Source organism: Rhinopithecus bieti, unplaced genomic scaffold (assembly GCF_001698545.2).
Source record: "Rhinopithecus bieti isolate Rb0 unplaced genomic scaffold, ASM169854v2 scaffold_25396, whole genome shotgun sequence".
In the NCBI taxonomy this organism is placed as follows: Eukaryota; Metazoa; Chordata; class Mammalia; order Primates; family Cercopithecidae; genus Rhinopithecus; species Rhinopithecus bieti.
The window spans coordinates 107,579-124,374 of record NW_016812016.1 but is presented as its reverse complement, the minus strand read 5'-3'; the positions used below and the strand labels follow the sequence as shown (position 1 = coordinate 124,374).

Here is a 16,796-nt window from a genome sequence, read left to right as displayed (position 1 = left end):
AAGTTTTCACCCTGTGGGTTGTGTGCTCTGCATTTCTTCCTTCCCGTGCCTTGATGACACTGTTTTGTACTCTGCACAGATGATGATGAGATGGAAGGCGATGGAGTCATAGACCCAGGGATGGAGTACGTCCCACCCCCTACTGGGTCAGTAGCTTCTGGGCCAGTGGTTGGGGGCAGAAAGAAGGTCAGAGGCCCTGAACAGATAAAGCAGGAGGTAGAGAGTGAGGAGGAAAAACCCGACAGGATGGATATTGACAGTGAAGACACAGATTCAAACATGTCTTTGCAAACAAGGGCTAGAGAAAAGAGGAAGCCTCAGCTGGAGAAGGACACAAAGCCGAAAGAGCCCAAGTATACTCCCGTGAGCATCTACGAGGAAAAGCTCCTGCTCAAGAGGCTAGAAGCTTGTCCTGGTGCTGTTGCCATGACTCCGGAAGCTCGGAGACTGAAGCGCAAACTGATCGTCAGACAAGCAAAAAGAGATAGGGGATTACCACTTTTTGACTTGGATCAAGTTGTTAATGCTGCTCTTCTGTTGGTTGACGGGATTTATGGAGCCAAAGAAGGAGGAGTTTCCAGACTTCCAGCTGGACAAGCCACGTACAGAACTACCTGTCAGGACTTCAGAATCCTTGACCGATACCAGGTGAATGCAAGCACTTGCTGTAAAGCTGGTGGGGGCAGGAGTGGAGGTGGGGCAGGGAGCACCAGGCATTGGACACGGTTATGCTGTGACCTTTTAAATCCTGAGTAATTTGGGAAGAGAAAAGTAAAGTGCAAGGGAAAAAAAATACAAAAATCGCTGGGCTTTATTTTTCAGAATTGTTCATTATAAGTACACTTGAATATATTTGAGTTTTTCTTTTCCTTTGGGCATTCAAACATAACCTGTAAGTTTGCTTCATCTGTCTCTCTCTCTCTGAGGATAGCTATACATCACTTATGTCATAGCTTTGACAAATTTGTTGAGACCATGACAGTGTCTCAGACACTGTGCTGCACAGGATCTGAAGGTGTGTAGACATCTGCGTAGGACAACATGAAGAAATAGCAGTCAAGGGATCAGTGTGGTATCAGTGTTGCTCAAAGGATGGTCAGTGGAACCCAAGTTTTGTGGATGCTTCTGGGAACAATTAATTCCACTTAGAACTACCTGCATATACTCTCACACTGGGAGGAACAAGAGGCCTTATTTCCCTATATCTTCACTAGCACTCAACACTAACCAGCCTTTACGTTTTGCTAATTGGCTGGCTGTAAAGTGAAATCTTGTTTTTTATTTATATTTCTTTGGTTACAGGTGAGGCTAAATTTCCTGGTTGTTTCTTTGTGAATTGCCTGTTTGGAGTTTGCACGTTTTTCTCTCTTCTTCTCTGGAAGCTAATGGGATCTGCTCTTCATTGCTGGTGTTCTGGTATTATTCAGTGATGTGCCATATGTAGGGCTTATGTCTTTCCTTTTGCTGGACATGTGGTGTGTGGGCCCTTTCAATTCGAAACTTTCTTTCCTGAGTATGGAAAAGTCTTGATTTCCTATTTTCTATTTTTTCTGTTCTCTCATTTTAGAACTCCCCATTATTTGGATATTGGACCCTGTAGATAAAAAGTTGGCAAACTTTGTCTGTAAAGAAATAAGTATTTCTGCCAGATAGTAATTACTTTAGGCTTTGCCGGCCACAGAATCTCATTCGCAACTCCTCAACTCTGCTGTTGTGATTGGAGAGCCATAGTGAATGAGTGTGGCTATGTTCCAGTAAAACTTTACTAAAATGGGCAGTGGGCTGGATTTAGCTTGTGGGCTGCAGTCTACTAAGATTCCTACTCCAGATTGATCCTCTTTTCTTTTTTCTCCTAATTCTCATCTTTCCTGGGAAGCACAGTATTAACTGGCCAAGTGGGGAGGGCCCAGGAGCCCATCAAACTGACTCTCCCTGTATTCAGTACAGTACTCCCACCCTTGGCTTCCTGTGTCCAGGATCTCCCTCTTGAGCCTCTCCAGTCTTCTGCCTGTGGAGGGAAAGATCATTTCCTAGATGTGGGCAGTATAATTACTATAGGGGTATAATTGGAGGCTTTAACCTCCTAAAGAGCCTCTTAATCATAGTCCTACCCCCGGCTCTAAGCCTGGTGCCTTGGATGACTGCACTTCCTTGAGGCTGTGTTTTCTAAATCACCCTGCTTAGCTTCACCACTGGCTTAGGTATTGACTTTCTTTGGTTGTTAAGTCATTTGCTGCTTGTTCATATGCTTTTGTTAGTCATCTATTCACTTGTTCTTTTTTTTTTTTTTTGAGACATGGTCTCCCTCTGTCACCCAGATTGTAATGTAGTGGCACAACCACAGCTCATTGCAGCCCTGAACTCCAGGCTCAAGCAATTCTTCCACCTCAGCTTCCCAAGTAGTTGGTATAGGCACACACTACCACACTCAGCTAATTTTATTTTATTTTATTTTAGTAGAGACAGGGTCTTACCATCTTGCCCAGACTGGTCTCGAACTCCTGGGCTCAGGTGATCGCCTCAGCCTCCCAAAGTGCTGGGATTACAGGCATGAGCCACTGTGCCTGGCCAATATTCACCTGGTCTTTGTTCTTGTGGGCCTGTTTAGTGCCTATACTTAATTTTTTAAATTGTTTAAGATGTGTCATACAGATAGAAGGTGGCATAGAAATATGGGATAGTTTAGATATTAATAAAATAAATGCCCATGTATTCATCTTCTGGATCAAGAGTGTTGTAAACACCTTAGAAGTCTCCTGTGTACTTTCTCTTCCCCTGAGAGGAAGCCACTTTGACTTACAGTGTTAATTATTCATTTGCTTTTTAAATGTGTATGTCTCTAAAAGATATACTTTTAGTTTAAAAAAATACTGAGTAGCAAGCACAAATCTAGCTGTGTAAGGAAATTGCCACTATTAGATGAAGTTTCCTGGAGAAGATAAGCTAAATAGTCATTCTGAGTCATTGTTGTGGACTGAATTGTGTCCTCCTAAAGGATATGTTGAAGTCCCAGCCCTGGTACCTATGAATGCAACCTTATCTGGAAATAGGCCCTTTGCAGATATAATTAGCCAAGACCACCAAAGATTGCTGGCAGCACCAGGAGCTAAGAGAAAGGCACGGAACAAATTCTCCCCTAGTGCATACCCAAGAGAGCATAGCCCTGCCCACACTGTGACTTCTGACATTTGGCCTCTGGAACTGTGAGACAATAAATTCCTGTTTTAAGCCACCCAGTTTGTGGTGCTTTGTTCCTATAGCCCCAGGGAACTAATACTTACAGAGATGTTCTGGCTTCAGCTTCCATGAACCCCTTCTGGGGATGTCACTGGCCAAGGTCACTAGGGAGTCCTGGGAAACATGAGGCTCACCATAGTGTATGCATCAGCCAGGGCTGTGATGTATACCAGAGATACGGCAGGAATCTGGGCAGAGGAAGTGGGATCCTCCGTATTTCCTGCCTGAGCTGACAGCTTTCTTCCAGTTTGCAGATGGTCAAAGCAGTTATTTGTGGAGTGAGCATCATCAGCTGATCCTTGGGGGGGGCATGGGTGGTGTACAGGAGGCTCACCCATACGTGGTGAAGACAAGCTGAGCGTAGATAAGATTCTGGGCCATGACGCCATAGGGTTAAAAGATGGTCAGTGGCAGCAAGGACTTAAGTATGATAGCCTCAGTATATATTAGAAATGCCAAAATTGTTAGAAATAGATAATCGGTGCTGCGAAGAAAAGTCAGCACAGGGACAAAAGATCTCTCAGCAAGCCATCTTTACTTTCTGTAGAAAGGGTGCTCAATCGCAGATAGAACAAAAGCAAGAGCACACTTGAACAAAGGAAAAGCAGACATGTTTATCCCTTAACGCATTTGGGTCGTCCTTACTGCTGTGTCTTGCATCCATTGGCTGGAGCAGGACCTCACAATCTTAAACTGATACCCGATTTGCTAATAGCCTAAAACTTTCCTAAATAGGTAAGTGCAGGGAAGAACAAAGAATTTGCTTACAAAAGGTTTAAGGAAGCAATAACATTTCCAAATAAGGAAGGGACATGGACTGTGGGCTGGAACGTGCCGGTGAGCATGTCCAGCGGTTACATAGGATAGGTCTTAACGAAGAGTTATTAGCACAAGGCAAGGAGGCTTGAAGAAAGCTAGTCTTTAAAAGAAACTATTATTTCTAACACTTAGGATTTATTCTTTAACAAGAAGGAAAACTTTGAAGAGGAAACTTTCTACATTCTGCAGTATGTCTGCCCATGGGTCACACTTGTTCACTCTTTGTTGTGAAACTCAGCAGGGGTGCTGGGATCTCCTCTCACTAGAGATTCTTTTGCCATCCTCTGTATTTGATCTCCTGTTTCCTGTGGCCCATCTTTACCTTGTTATAGGTTTATTCCCTTGTTCTTAATGGCTTCCAGAGAAAAGCTGCATGGGGAGTAAAATTTGGGACCTACATGCTGAAAATACCCTGATTAAATGAGGTTGAACCTGGAATTCCATACGCAGCCACATTGTCTAGGTGAGACCTCTGTTGAGGACCACTGCACTTCCTTTAGGTCTTTCCTTTGAATCTAGTCAGAGTCCCGGGGAAGAATCTTCTGGGCTCAGGATGCTGGTTGCCAAGTGGGGGAAGAGGGACCTTAGCATTCAGCTTGTCAGGTACTCACCCCTCCGCCCTCCATCTGGAGCCCCTGTTAGGCCTTCTCTAGAGATCAGACCTCCTGGCTTCTGGGGGAGGGCGGCCACCCGGTAAAGAGGGAGTAAAGGGATCTGGGGATTATACTGCTTTCCACATGGCGTTTGCCTGCTCCTTATTTATTCTGTTGTCGCATTTGGTCCCAGTTCCAGAGGAATCTGCTGCCGCCGCCTAGATTTTAGCAGGTTCTGCAGTATAGATTGGGTTAGTTCTCATTTAACTTACCCAAAGCCACTTCGGGATTTTGGTTTAAATCAGTTACTATTTGTCCATCTGCTTACCAGTTACTGTTCTAATTAAGTCAGCTTCTGTAGTTTCAGTGGGATTTCGGGAAGTAGAAAAGGTTTATATGCTTGTGTTTTAACCTGGTCTTGGAATTTTAGTATAAATTTTAATGTATTTACACAGGGGGTGGCTATAAATGCATTTATTCAATCCATACTCTTGTTTTATATTTATTCTTTGAATATATTCATAGCTCTAAATTTCTCAATAAGTACTGCTTTAGCTGTGATGACTTTTGAAATGATGTGATTTTATTTCCAATCAGTACTTGGCATTTTGTAATTTTTCTCATTATTTCCTCTTTAACCCAAAGGTTAGTTAGTTCTGTTTTTTAGTTTTCAGATACATGAGAATTTTAAGCTATGTTTTGGTAATTGATTTGATTTCTAATGTTGTATTATGATCAGAGAAAATAGTCTATGTGATGTTGATTCTGTACCATAAAGAAAGTTATACATTCTATTTTTATTCTTTTTACAGGTCCTAACTTAAGATACATGTATTTTTCCTTATTCTTTTTTTTAAATATCATGTGGTTGTCCCCCCAAACAAAAAAGTACATTTTCATGCATTCATCTCTTTTTTCTTTTGTGTTGCTTATTTAAATGACATAAATCTTTACTAAATTATTCACTCATCCCATTGTTTCTTTCTAGATTAATTTCTTGCTGGACTGCTTTCTGTAACAGTTCTTTAAAATATGGGCTTTTGAGGTTAATTTTGAAAACTTATATGACTAAGAATATCTTCATTTCACTTTTTCATTTAAATGATAGCAGTCATATAAAATTGTTACTTTGTTTTTTCCATTGATATTTTGAAATTATGACTTCATTATCATCTTACATACAGTGTCACTCCTGAGAACCCTGGTACTGATAAGAAATAGACATTTTTGACTGGGCGCAGTGGCTCATGCCTGTAATCCCAGCACTTTGGGAGGCCGAGGCAGGCAGATCACTTGAGGCCAGGAATTTGAAACCAGCCTGGAGAACATGGTGAAACCCTGTCTCTACTAAAAATAAAAAAATTAGCCAGGCCTGGTGGTGCATGCGTATAATCCCAGCTGCTTGGGAGGCTGAGGCTTGAGAATCATTTGAACCAGGCAGGCGAAGGTTGCAGCGAGCCGAGATCATGCCACTGCACTCCAGCCTGGGTGATAGGGCGAGACTCTCTCTCAAAAAAAAATTTTTTTTTGTTTCTTATCAATTAAGTGGCCTCCTTGTTTTATTCTCCCATCACCTAAAACTTTCAAAATTTTCTCTTTGTTTTTGATCTTTAATTAGTGCATGTTAAGGGTCTTTTATTTTCTCTTTTTAAAGCTTTATTTTCTTTTTTCTATTTTTTTATTTTCCAGCACATCCAAAACGCAGAAATTGTGTTTGTTTTCATTTGTCTTACTTGACAACTCTGTTCTTTTGGTCAGAGGTATTTTACATGCTTCTTGGCATTTATCCTGCTTGGTGTTCGCTGAGCTTCCTGAATGTGTGGTTTGGTGTCTGACATTAAATTGGGGGTATTCTCAGTCATTATTGCTTCAAATATTTCTTCTATTCCTTTCTGTCTTCTAGTGTTCCCATTGTGTGTTTATTACACCTTTCGTAGTTTTCCACAGTTCTAGGATAGTCTGTTTTGTTCTTTTTTTAATCTTGTTTGTCTTTGCTTTTCAGTTTTGGAAGTTTTTACTGACAAATCCTCAAGTTTAGAGATTCTTTACTCACCTATGTCAGTCTACAAATGAGCCCATCATCAAAGGCAACCTTCATTTTGGTTAGTGTTTTTTATCTCTAGCATTTCTTTTTGATTCATTTTCAGAGTTTTCATCTCTTTGTTTTAATTGCCCATCTGTTCTTGCAGGTTGTATACTGTGTCCATTAAGCCCTTAACATATTAAATATATTATAGGCATACCTTGTTTTATTCACATTGCTGTATTGTACTTCACAGATACTGCATTTTGTACAAATGGGAGGTTTGTGACAATCTTATGTCGAGCAAGTGTGTTGGCACCATTTTTCTAGTAGTGTGTGCTTACTTTGTGTCTCTGTGTCTCACGTTTTGGTAGTTTTTGCATTATTTCCAACTTTTTTCATTATTATTGTATCTTTTATGGTGATCTGTGATCAGTGATCTTTGATGTTACTTATTGTAATTGTTTTGGGGCACCATGAACCACACCCATATGAGATAATGAACTTAATTGGTAAATGTGTGTTTTCTGACTGTTCCACTAACCAGCTGTTCCCCATGTTTCCCCCTCTCCTTGGGGCTCCCTATTCCCTGAGACAAAAATATTGGAATTAGGTCAGTTAACCCTACAATGGCCTCTAAGTGTTCAAGTAAAAGGAAGAGTTATACTTCTCTCACTTTAAATAAAAAACTAGAAATGATTAAGTTTAGTGAGGAAAGCATTTCAAAAGCAGAGATAGGCCGAAAACTAGGCCTCTTGTCCCAAACAATTAGCCAAGGTGTGAATGCAAAGGAAAAGTTCTTGAAGGTCATTAAAGGTGCTACTCCAGTGAGTGCACAACTGATAAAAAATCGAAGTAGCCTTATTGCTGATATGGAGAGAGTTTGAGTGGTCTGGATAGAAGATCAAACCAGCCACAATATTCCCTTAAGCTAAAGCCTAATCCAGAGTAAGGTTTAATTCTGTAAACTCTTTAATTCCATAAAGGCTTAGAGAAGGGAGGAATCTACAGAAGAAAAGTTGGAAGCTAGCAGAGGTTGGTTCATGAGGTTTAGGAAAGAAGTCGACTCTATAACACAAAAGAGTGCAAGATAAAGCAGCAATTGCTAATGTAGAAGCAGCAACACGTTATCTAGAAGACCTAGCTAAGATCATTGATGGAAGTGGCTGCACTAAGCAAGATGTTCACTGTAGATGAAACAGCCTTCTATTTGAAGAAGATGCCACCTAGGACTTTCATAGTTAGAGAGAAGTCAGTGCCTAGCTTCAGAGCTTCAAAGGACAAGCCAACTGTCTTGTTAGGGGCTAATGCAACTGGTGACTTTCAGTTGGAGCCAATGATCATTTACTCTTCCAAAAATCTTAGGGCCCTTATAAATTACCCTGAATCTACCCTGGCTGTGCTCTATAAATACAGCAACAAAGCTTGGATGACAGCATATCTGTTTACAGCATGGTTTACTGAATATTCTAAGCCCACTATTGAAAGCTACTACTCAGAGAAAAAGACTATTTTCAAACAATTACTGTTCATTGTCAATCTACCTGGTTACCCAAGAGTTCTGATGGAGAGGTTTGTTCTGATGGAGAGGTTTGTTCTGATGGAGAGGTTTAAGATTAGTATTATTTTCATGCTTGCTAAAACAACATCCATTCTGTAACCCGTGGATCAAGGAGTAATTTTGACTTTAAAGTCTTATCATTTAAGATGTTTTGTAAGGCCATAGCTATTATAGATAGTGATTTCTCTGATGGATCTGGGCAAAGACACTGAAACCTTCTGGAAAGGATTCACCATTCTAGATGCCATTAAAACATTTGTGATTCATGGGAGGAGTCAAAATTTCAGCATTCACAGGAGTTTGGAAGAAGTTGATTCCAAGCCTCATGGATGACTTTTGAGGGGTTCAAGACTTCAGTGGAAGAAGTCACTGTGGATGTAGTGGAAAGAGCAAGAGAACTAGAATTAGAAGTAGAGCCTAAAGATGTGACCGATAAATGTCGTGATAAAACTTGAATGCATAAGGGTTGCTTCTTATGAATGAGCAAAGAAAGTGGTTTTTTGAGATGCTGTCTACTCCTGGGAAAGATGCTCTGAACATTGTTGAAATTTCACAACAAAAGATTTAGAATATTGCATAAACTTAGTTGATAAGTTAGTGGCACAGTTTGACTCAAATTTTGAAAGAAGTTATGTTGTGGGTGAAATGCTATCAAGCAGCATCACATGGCTGGGTGCAGTGGCTCATGCCTGTAATCCCAGCACTTTGGGAGGCCGAGGCGGGCGCATCACCTGAGGTCAGGAGTTTGAGACCAGCCTAGCCAACATGGTGAAACCCTGTCTCTACTAAAAATACAAAAATTAGCCAGGCATGGTGGTGTACACCTGTAGTGTGTAAGGTGGTGTTCACATCTTTTGTAAAAGGAAGAGCAGGTTAATGTGGCATACTTCATTGTCTTATTTTAAGAAATTACCCCAGCCATCCCAACCTTCAGCAGCCACCACCACACTGATCAGTTGGCAACCATCAATATTGAGGCAAGAGCCTCTTACCAGTAAAATGATTGACTCACTGAAGGCTCAGATGATCGTTGGCATTTTTTAGCAATGAAGTATTTAAAATTAAGTCATACTATTTTTTTTTAGACATAATGCTTTTGCACACAACAATATAGTGTCCACTTTTTTTTTTTTTTTTTTGAGATAGAGTCTCACTCTGTCACCCAGGCTGGAGTGTAGTGGCATGATCTTGGCTGACTGCAGCCTCCGCCTCCTGGGTTCAAGTGATTCTTCTGCCTCAGCCTCCCAAGTAGCTGGGACTACAGGTGTGTGCCACCAAGCCCAGCTAATTTTTGTATTTTTAGTAGAGACAGTATATCACCATATTGGCCAGGCTGGTCTCGAACTCCTGACCTCGTAATCCACCTGCCTCGGCCTACCAAAGTGCTGGGTTACAGGCATGAGCTACCACGCCTGGCCAACTTTTTTTTTTTTTTTTTTTGAGACAGGGTCTCACTGTCACCCAGGCTGGAGTGTAGTGGCACAATCATGGCTCACTGTAGCTGTCAGTTGACTTCCTGGACTCATGCAGTCCTCCCACTTCAGCCTCCCAGTGTGCTGGGATTACAGGCATGAGCCACCACACCTGGCCTTAAACATAATTTTTATATGCACTGGGACACCAAAAATTTGTACAGCTTGCTTTATTATGACATTCACTTTATTGCAGTGATCTGACATGGATCCTGCAATGTCTCTGAGGTATGCCTATATTTTAAATTCCCAGTCCAGTAGTTGTAACATCTTTGCCATATCTCAGTCTGGTTCTGATGTTTGTTCTGTTTCTTCAAGCTGTGCTTTTTTGCCTTTAGTATACCTTGTAATTTTTTGTTGAAAGCGGAAGATGATGTTCTGGGTAAGAGGAGCTGTGATAAGTAGGCTGTTGGAAATGTGGGAGGTGTGGGCAGGGAAAGCCCTCTATAGCTCTGTGAGTAGTTCTCAGTCTTTTTTGAGCCTGTGCTCTGGGCTGGGAACCAAAAGTGCTTCTCAGTTTCCTCCCCAGTCAGCTGGGACAGGATGGCTAGAGGGTAAGAAGTTAGGTATTTCTCTTCCTCCAGGTGAGTTAGGCTCTGATTAAATCCCAATAGGTTAGGCTCTGATAAAAATAACTTCTTCTGAGGGCAGGTGTTTACTAAGGACACAATGCTGTGTTTTATTTTAAGATGTTTCCTTTTCCCCTCCTCCAGCTGGAATCAAGAGGGGAGTTTTCTTTGAAATTCACTGTGAGAACCTGGTCCAACTTCTGGAGGTAAACCTTGTGGAGTAGAGTTTTATCCTTAGACTTGAGCCTTCAGCAGTTCTTCAGTTCTTCAGGGCTTTTCCCCCTGGATGCTGGTTCCCACAGAGGCTCTGCTCCCGTGTGCTGTGATTCTCTTACTCTCCAAATTTGAGGGCAGTGGTTTGCCTTGTTATCTCATGTCTTTTACGGATCTACAAGAGTTTTTGATTTTTCAGTTTGTTCAGTGGTTTACCTGTTAGACTGGAGGAATGACTTCTAAGCTTCTTACCTGCCAGACTGGAAACCAGAAGTCCTTGGATATGCTGCTGTGATCTGGGAAATTCCCCATTATTGCTTCTTTAAGTATGTTCCTCCTTTATCTTTTCCTCTTCTGGACTCTGAATATGGATGTTAACACCATTACTTCTTCTTCTTTTTTTTTTTTTTTGTCTTTTCTTTTGCTTCTTTAACGAAATCCTTAACCAGTCCCTGACATCATTTGTCGAGTGCTTTATTTCAGTGATCATGTGTTTAATATCTGGTAATGAATAAGAGATGCTTCATAACTAGTCATTCCAGCTTCCAGGCTCCTCCATTACCTTGGAGGCTATTTCTTATGCTTTTTCTTCCATAACAGCTTTATTAAGATACAGTTCATATACCTTACAATTCACCTATTTAAAGTGTACAATTCACAGGTTCCTAATATATTCACAGAGTTGAACCATAATCAATTTTAGAACATTTTGTTAACCCAGAAAGAAGCCCTGAACCCTTTAGCTGTTACTACCCAAAACTCCCTATTCCTGCTGCCCATGAATTGACTTCTGCCTCTGTAGATTTACGTACTCTGGACATTTCACATAAATGGAGTCATATAATATGTGGCCTTTGGTGAACACTTTCTTTCACTTAGCATAATGTTTTCAAGATTCATCCATATTGTAACATGTATTAGTATTCCTAAATATGGCTTAATATTCCATTGTATGGATAGACCACATTTGGTTTATCCATTCATCAGTTGATGGACTTTTGGGTTGTTTCTACCTTTTGACTATGAACATAAATACTGCTTTAAACATATGTATACAAGTTTTTGTGTGGACACACGTTTTTATTTCTCTGGGTGTAGATCTAGGAGTGGAATTGCTGGGTCAAATGTGACTCTATGTTTAACTTTTTGAAGAATTGCTAGACTGTCTTCCAAAGTGGCTGTGCCGTTTTACATTCCCACCAAGCAGGGTATGAAGATTCTGATTTCTCCATACATCCTTGCCATATTGTTGTTGTCTTTTTTATTACAGCCATCCTAGTGAGTATGAAGTGTAGTATCTCATTGCAGTTGTGATTTGCATTTCTTTGATGACTGTTATACTTTAAAATTCTTGTCTGTTTGGTAAATTAAGTGTGCCTTTTCCTGTAATAGCTTGTTTAGTTTGTTATCCTTTTGTTTTCTTGCACCTTTTTTTTTTTTTTTTTTTTGAGGTGGATTTTTACTGTTGTTGCCCAGGCTGGAGTACAGTGATGTGATCTCAACTTACTGCAACCTCTGCCTCCTGGGTTCAAGCAGTTCTGCCTCAGTCACCCAAGTAGCTGGAATTACAGGCGCCCGCCACCACACCCAGCTAATTTTTGTATTTTTATTAGAGACAGGGTTTCATCATGTTGGTCAGGCTGGTCTCGAACTCCTGACCTCAGGTGATCCACCCACCTCAGCCTCCCAGAGTGCTGGGATTACAGGCATGAGCCACAGCACCTGGTGATTTTCTTGCACTTTTGATTTGCAGGTCTTGATTTTTTTTTTCCTCTGTGAGCTCATACCCCCTTAGTGTTTTCAGCACCTTTGCTGGCAGTTTACACCTGGGGGAGAGAGCAAAAGCCTGGTTCCTAGCTTTTGACCCTGTCAGCAAGTTTAGTAAAATGGGAGGTTCTGGGCAAAACCACTTCTCATCCTCTCTTTCTCCCACAATCAGCCACCGTCTTCTCTCAGGGAACCTCCCGGGACCTCTCGCCCAGGTGCTGCTTTTGATCTCCCCCTGGTGTTGCTTCCTAGGACTGTGGGATGCTCAGGGGCTGCCCAGAGTGGTGTCCACCCTCCACCCAGGAAGGCTCTAGTGCCGCTCTGGTGTTACCTTCCAGCTGATACGTAGCTGGCAAAGTTGATTGGCAGTGATCTACCTCTCCCAGAGAAGTGCTTGGGGGAGGACATGGCTTAACCAAGCAGCCCCTGACCCATCTGTGGGGCACAGCCTTTTTCTGCCCTCTCTACTCTGCTGCCTCACTTGTACCCAGCCACCCGTCACCTCCCCGGGCTTTCTCCCAGCCTTGTGTTTTGCCTTCCCTCTCATGTCTGGAGCGTCTCTCAGATGGGCTTGGAAGGGGACCAAGCAGCCCACCTAGCTCTCCATTTTGTTGAGAACTAGAAGTTTAAAGAAATTCATTTAACATTTTTTCACACTTATTTGACATTGGGATGCTTTTTTTCCTCACACTTTGCCATTCAGCAAATGTAAGTCAAGTACGTAACATATGCCAAGAGCCGTAACATGGGTCAAACCTGTAATCCCAGCACTTTGGGAGGCCAAGGCAGGCAGGTCACTTGAGCTCAGGAGTTTGAGACCAGCCTGGGCAACATGAGGAAACCTTGTCTCTACCAAAAAAACACAAAAATTAGCCAGGTGTGGTGACGTGTGCTACTCAGGAGGCTGAGGTGGGAGGATCGCTTGAGCCTAGGAGGTCAAGGCTGTAGTGAGCCATGATCATGCCACTGCACTCCAGCCTGAGCAACTGAGTGAGACTGTCTCAAAAAAAAAAAAAAAAAAAAAAAAAGGCGGGGTGTAGTGGCTCACGCCTGTAATCCCCTCACTTTGGGAGACTGAGGTCGGCAGATCATGATGTCAGGAGTTCAAGACCAGCCTGGCCAACATAATGAAACCCCGTCTCTACTAAAAATACAAAAATTAGCCAGGCTTAGTGGTATGTGCCTGTAGTCCCAGCGGTTCAGGAGACTGAGGCAGGAGAATCGCTTGAATCCGGGAGGTGGAGGTTGCAGTGAGCTGAGATGATGCCACTACATTCTAGCTTGGGCAACAGAGTGAGACTTCATCTCAAAAAAAAAACAAAACACAAAAAGTGCCAAGTGCTATTCTAGCAGGGGCTCTGCTGTGAACTAAGACAGAGTAGGTCCCTGTCCTTAGGCAGGGGACATCCTTGAGCAGGGAGCTGACATTAAGTAGCTCGCCAGGCAAATAAAATTACATCATGCAGAGTGAACGCGGGGACAGTGGAGGAGTAGCGGGCAGGAGCACTGCTCTATGGGGGTTCAGGACAGCCTCTCTGAGGAGGCAGCACTTGAACTAAGTCCACAAGGAGGAGCCAGGGTGATGAAGGGTCAGGGTGGAAGGCCCAGGCGGAGGCCCTGAAGCAGGAGTTAGATTGGTGTATGTGGCTGGAACCTATTGATGGCAGAGGGAACAGGTTGGTGGCTAATGAGGCCACTGGGGTGACAGGGGCCAGATCCTGCAGGATCCTGCAGGTCATAAGTAAGGAGTTTGAACTGCATTCTGAACATGTGGTAGGAAGCCATGTCGGAGTTTTGCTCAAGAGAAGTGAATTTGTGTTTTTAGAAGGCTCTGGCCTCTGTGTCGAGAGTGGATAGTATGGGTGTAAGAGTGGGAGCAGAGAGACCAATGGGAGGCGGTGGATCCAAGCAGCATTGGGAGTGGTTTACACTAGAGTGGGAAGAAGTTAGGGGGCTGTCTAACTTGGATGGAGCTCCCCAGAACTTACCTTGAGACATTAACCAGATAATGAGAGTATTCTGTGCAGTAAGTAGTTCAGTGGCTGGTGTTTCAGTTATCTGTTGCTGCATTATAAACCACTCCAAAACTTAGCGGCTTTTGATACCTGTATCTTTTTTCTGATCCTGTGGATTGACTGGGTACTACTGGGTGGGTCTTTACTTAGTAGGCTGAAGGCTGGGGTCACTCGTGCTGCATTAACCTGGGAGCTAGTTTGGGATTGGAATGACCAGGAGAACCTCTCTTCCTCCAGAGTCCATCTCCCTGTGGCCTCTAGTCATTAACTGGTCAAGCTGGACTCCAGGAGGAAGAAAGTGGAACCAAGCCACCAGTTGTCTTAAGACCTAGACTCAAAAGTCCCAGAAAGTTATTTCTGCTACTTTCTGATTGGTCAGAGCCATTCACAAGGTCCACCCAGCTTCAGGAGGAGGGGAAATTTATCCTGCCTTTTGGTATGAGGAGCCACTTACACCCGTAGGGATGGAGGAATTGTTAGTGGCTGTATTTAGAAATTACATACCACACTTTTCAGTTTTACCTTGAAACTGACTTTACGCCTTGGAAGAATTCAAAGTTGGCCTTTGAAAATTTTGGTGTCCAGTTTGGGAAGGTATGAAAGCAAATTATAATGGAAGGAATCTTGCTCTTTTCTTTTCACAAAGTTATTTTCTAGGTTAACAGCAAACTGATTCTACAAAACAACTCAGGTTTTAAACTTAATCCAACGCTTCGCAAACAACTTTATAAATGTGCCTTTTAATCTTCCATCTGATTTCTTCACTATAAAGCCCTAATTGCACATGTTCTGTTAGTACATGACTGAGAGCCCTGGAGCGGCAGTCACTGAAGAACAACATATTTCCAGTCCAGCTCTTGGGATTTGAAAGGAAATACATAAAATCCACTAAGTCTGTTAGAATACCTTCCTAGGGAACAGAGACCTCTTCCTCACTGAACCCCTGATAGGACCTCTGTGCTACTGAAATTTATTTTAGGGATGATATTCTACATCACTCCCATTTTTGTCGAATATATTCACTAGAAAAGAGATTATGTTAGTCTGTTTTCACACTGCTGATAAAGACATAACCTGAGATTAGGAAGAAAAAGAAGTTTAATTGGACTTAGAGTCCCACCTGGCTAGGGAGGCCTCAGAATCATGGTGGGAGGCAAAAGGCACTTCTTACATCGTGGTGGCAAAAGAAAAATGAGAAAGATGCAAAAGCGGAAACCCCTGATAAAACCATCGGATCTCGTGAGACTTATTCACTACCATGAGAACAGTATGGTGGAAACTGCCCCCATGATTCAATTATCTCCCACTGGGTCTTTCCCACACCGTGTGGGAATTATGGGAATACAATTCAAGATGAGATTTGAGTGGAGACACAGAGCCAAACCATATTATTCCACCCCTGGCCTCTCCAAATCTCATGTCCTCACATTTCAAAACCAATCATGCCTTCCCAACAGTCCCCCAAAGTTTTAACTCATTTCAGCATTAACCCAAAAGTCCACAGTCCCAAGTCTCATCTGAGACAAGGCAAGTCCCTTCCGCCTATGAGCCTGTAAAATCAAAAGCAAGCTAGTTACTTCCTAGATACAGTAGGGGTACAGGTATTGGGTAAATACAGCAGTTCTACATGGGAGAAATAGGCCAAAACAAAGGGGTTACAGGGCCCATGCAAGCTTGAATTACAGCAGGGCAAATTCTAAATGATCTAAAATGATCTCCTTTAACTCCTAATCTTACATCCAGGTCACACTGATGCAAGAGGTAGGTTCCCAAAGTCTTAGGCAGCTCCACCCCTGTGACTTTGCAGGATATAGCCCTCCTCCTGGCTGCTTTCATGAGCTGGCATTGGAAAAGTGTCTGCAACTTTTCCAATTGCACAGTGCAAGCTGTCGGTAGATCTGCCATTCTTGGGTCCGGAGGACAGTGGCCGTCTTCTCACAGCTCCACTGGCAGTGCCCCAGTAGGGACTCTGTGGGGGGCTCTGCACTGCCCTAGCAGAGATTTTTTATAAGGGCCCCACCCCAGCCGCAAACTTTTGCCTGAGCATCCAGGTGTTTCCATCCATCTTCTGAAATCTAGGTGGAGGTTCCCAAACCTCAATTCTTGACTTCTGTGCACCCTCAGGCTCAACACGAAGTGGCAGCTGCCAAGGTTTGAGGCTTGCACCCTCTGAAACCATGGGCCGAGCTGTTCCTTGGCCCCTTTTAGCAATGACTGGAGCGGCTGGGGTGCAGGGCAGCAAGTCCCCAGGCTGCCTTCTAGGCTTCCAGGTCTATGATGGGAGGGGCTGCCATGAATACCTATGGCATGCCCTGGAGATTGTCTTGGGGATTAACATTCAGCTCCTTGTTACTTATGCAAATTTCTGCAGCAAGCTTGAATTTCTCCTCAAAAAATGGGTTTTTCTTTTCTACTGTATTGTCAGGCTGCACATTTTCTGAACTTTCATGTCCTGTTTCCCTTTTAAAATGGATGCTTTTAGCAGCACCCAAATCACTTTTTTTTTTTTTTTTTTTTTTTTTTTTTT

At 42.7% G+C, this 16,796-nt stretch overlaps 1 protein-coding gene across 1 annotated transcript in view; it reads left to right on the top strand.

Annotated features, from left to right (window-relative positions):
* The window catches only part of KAT14 (lysine acetyltransferase 14), a 45,355-nt gene that overhangs the window by 19,819 nt on the left and 8,740 nt on the right, over positions 1 to 16,796 (top strand). The window contains exon 6 of the mRNA XM_017895519.1: positions 80 to 648. Coding sequence (XP_017751008.1) covers positions 80 to 648 — 569 coding nt within the window. The remainder of the gene's footprint in view (positions 1 to 79; positions 649 to 16,796) is intronic.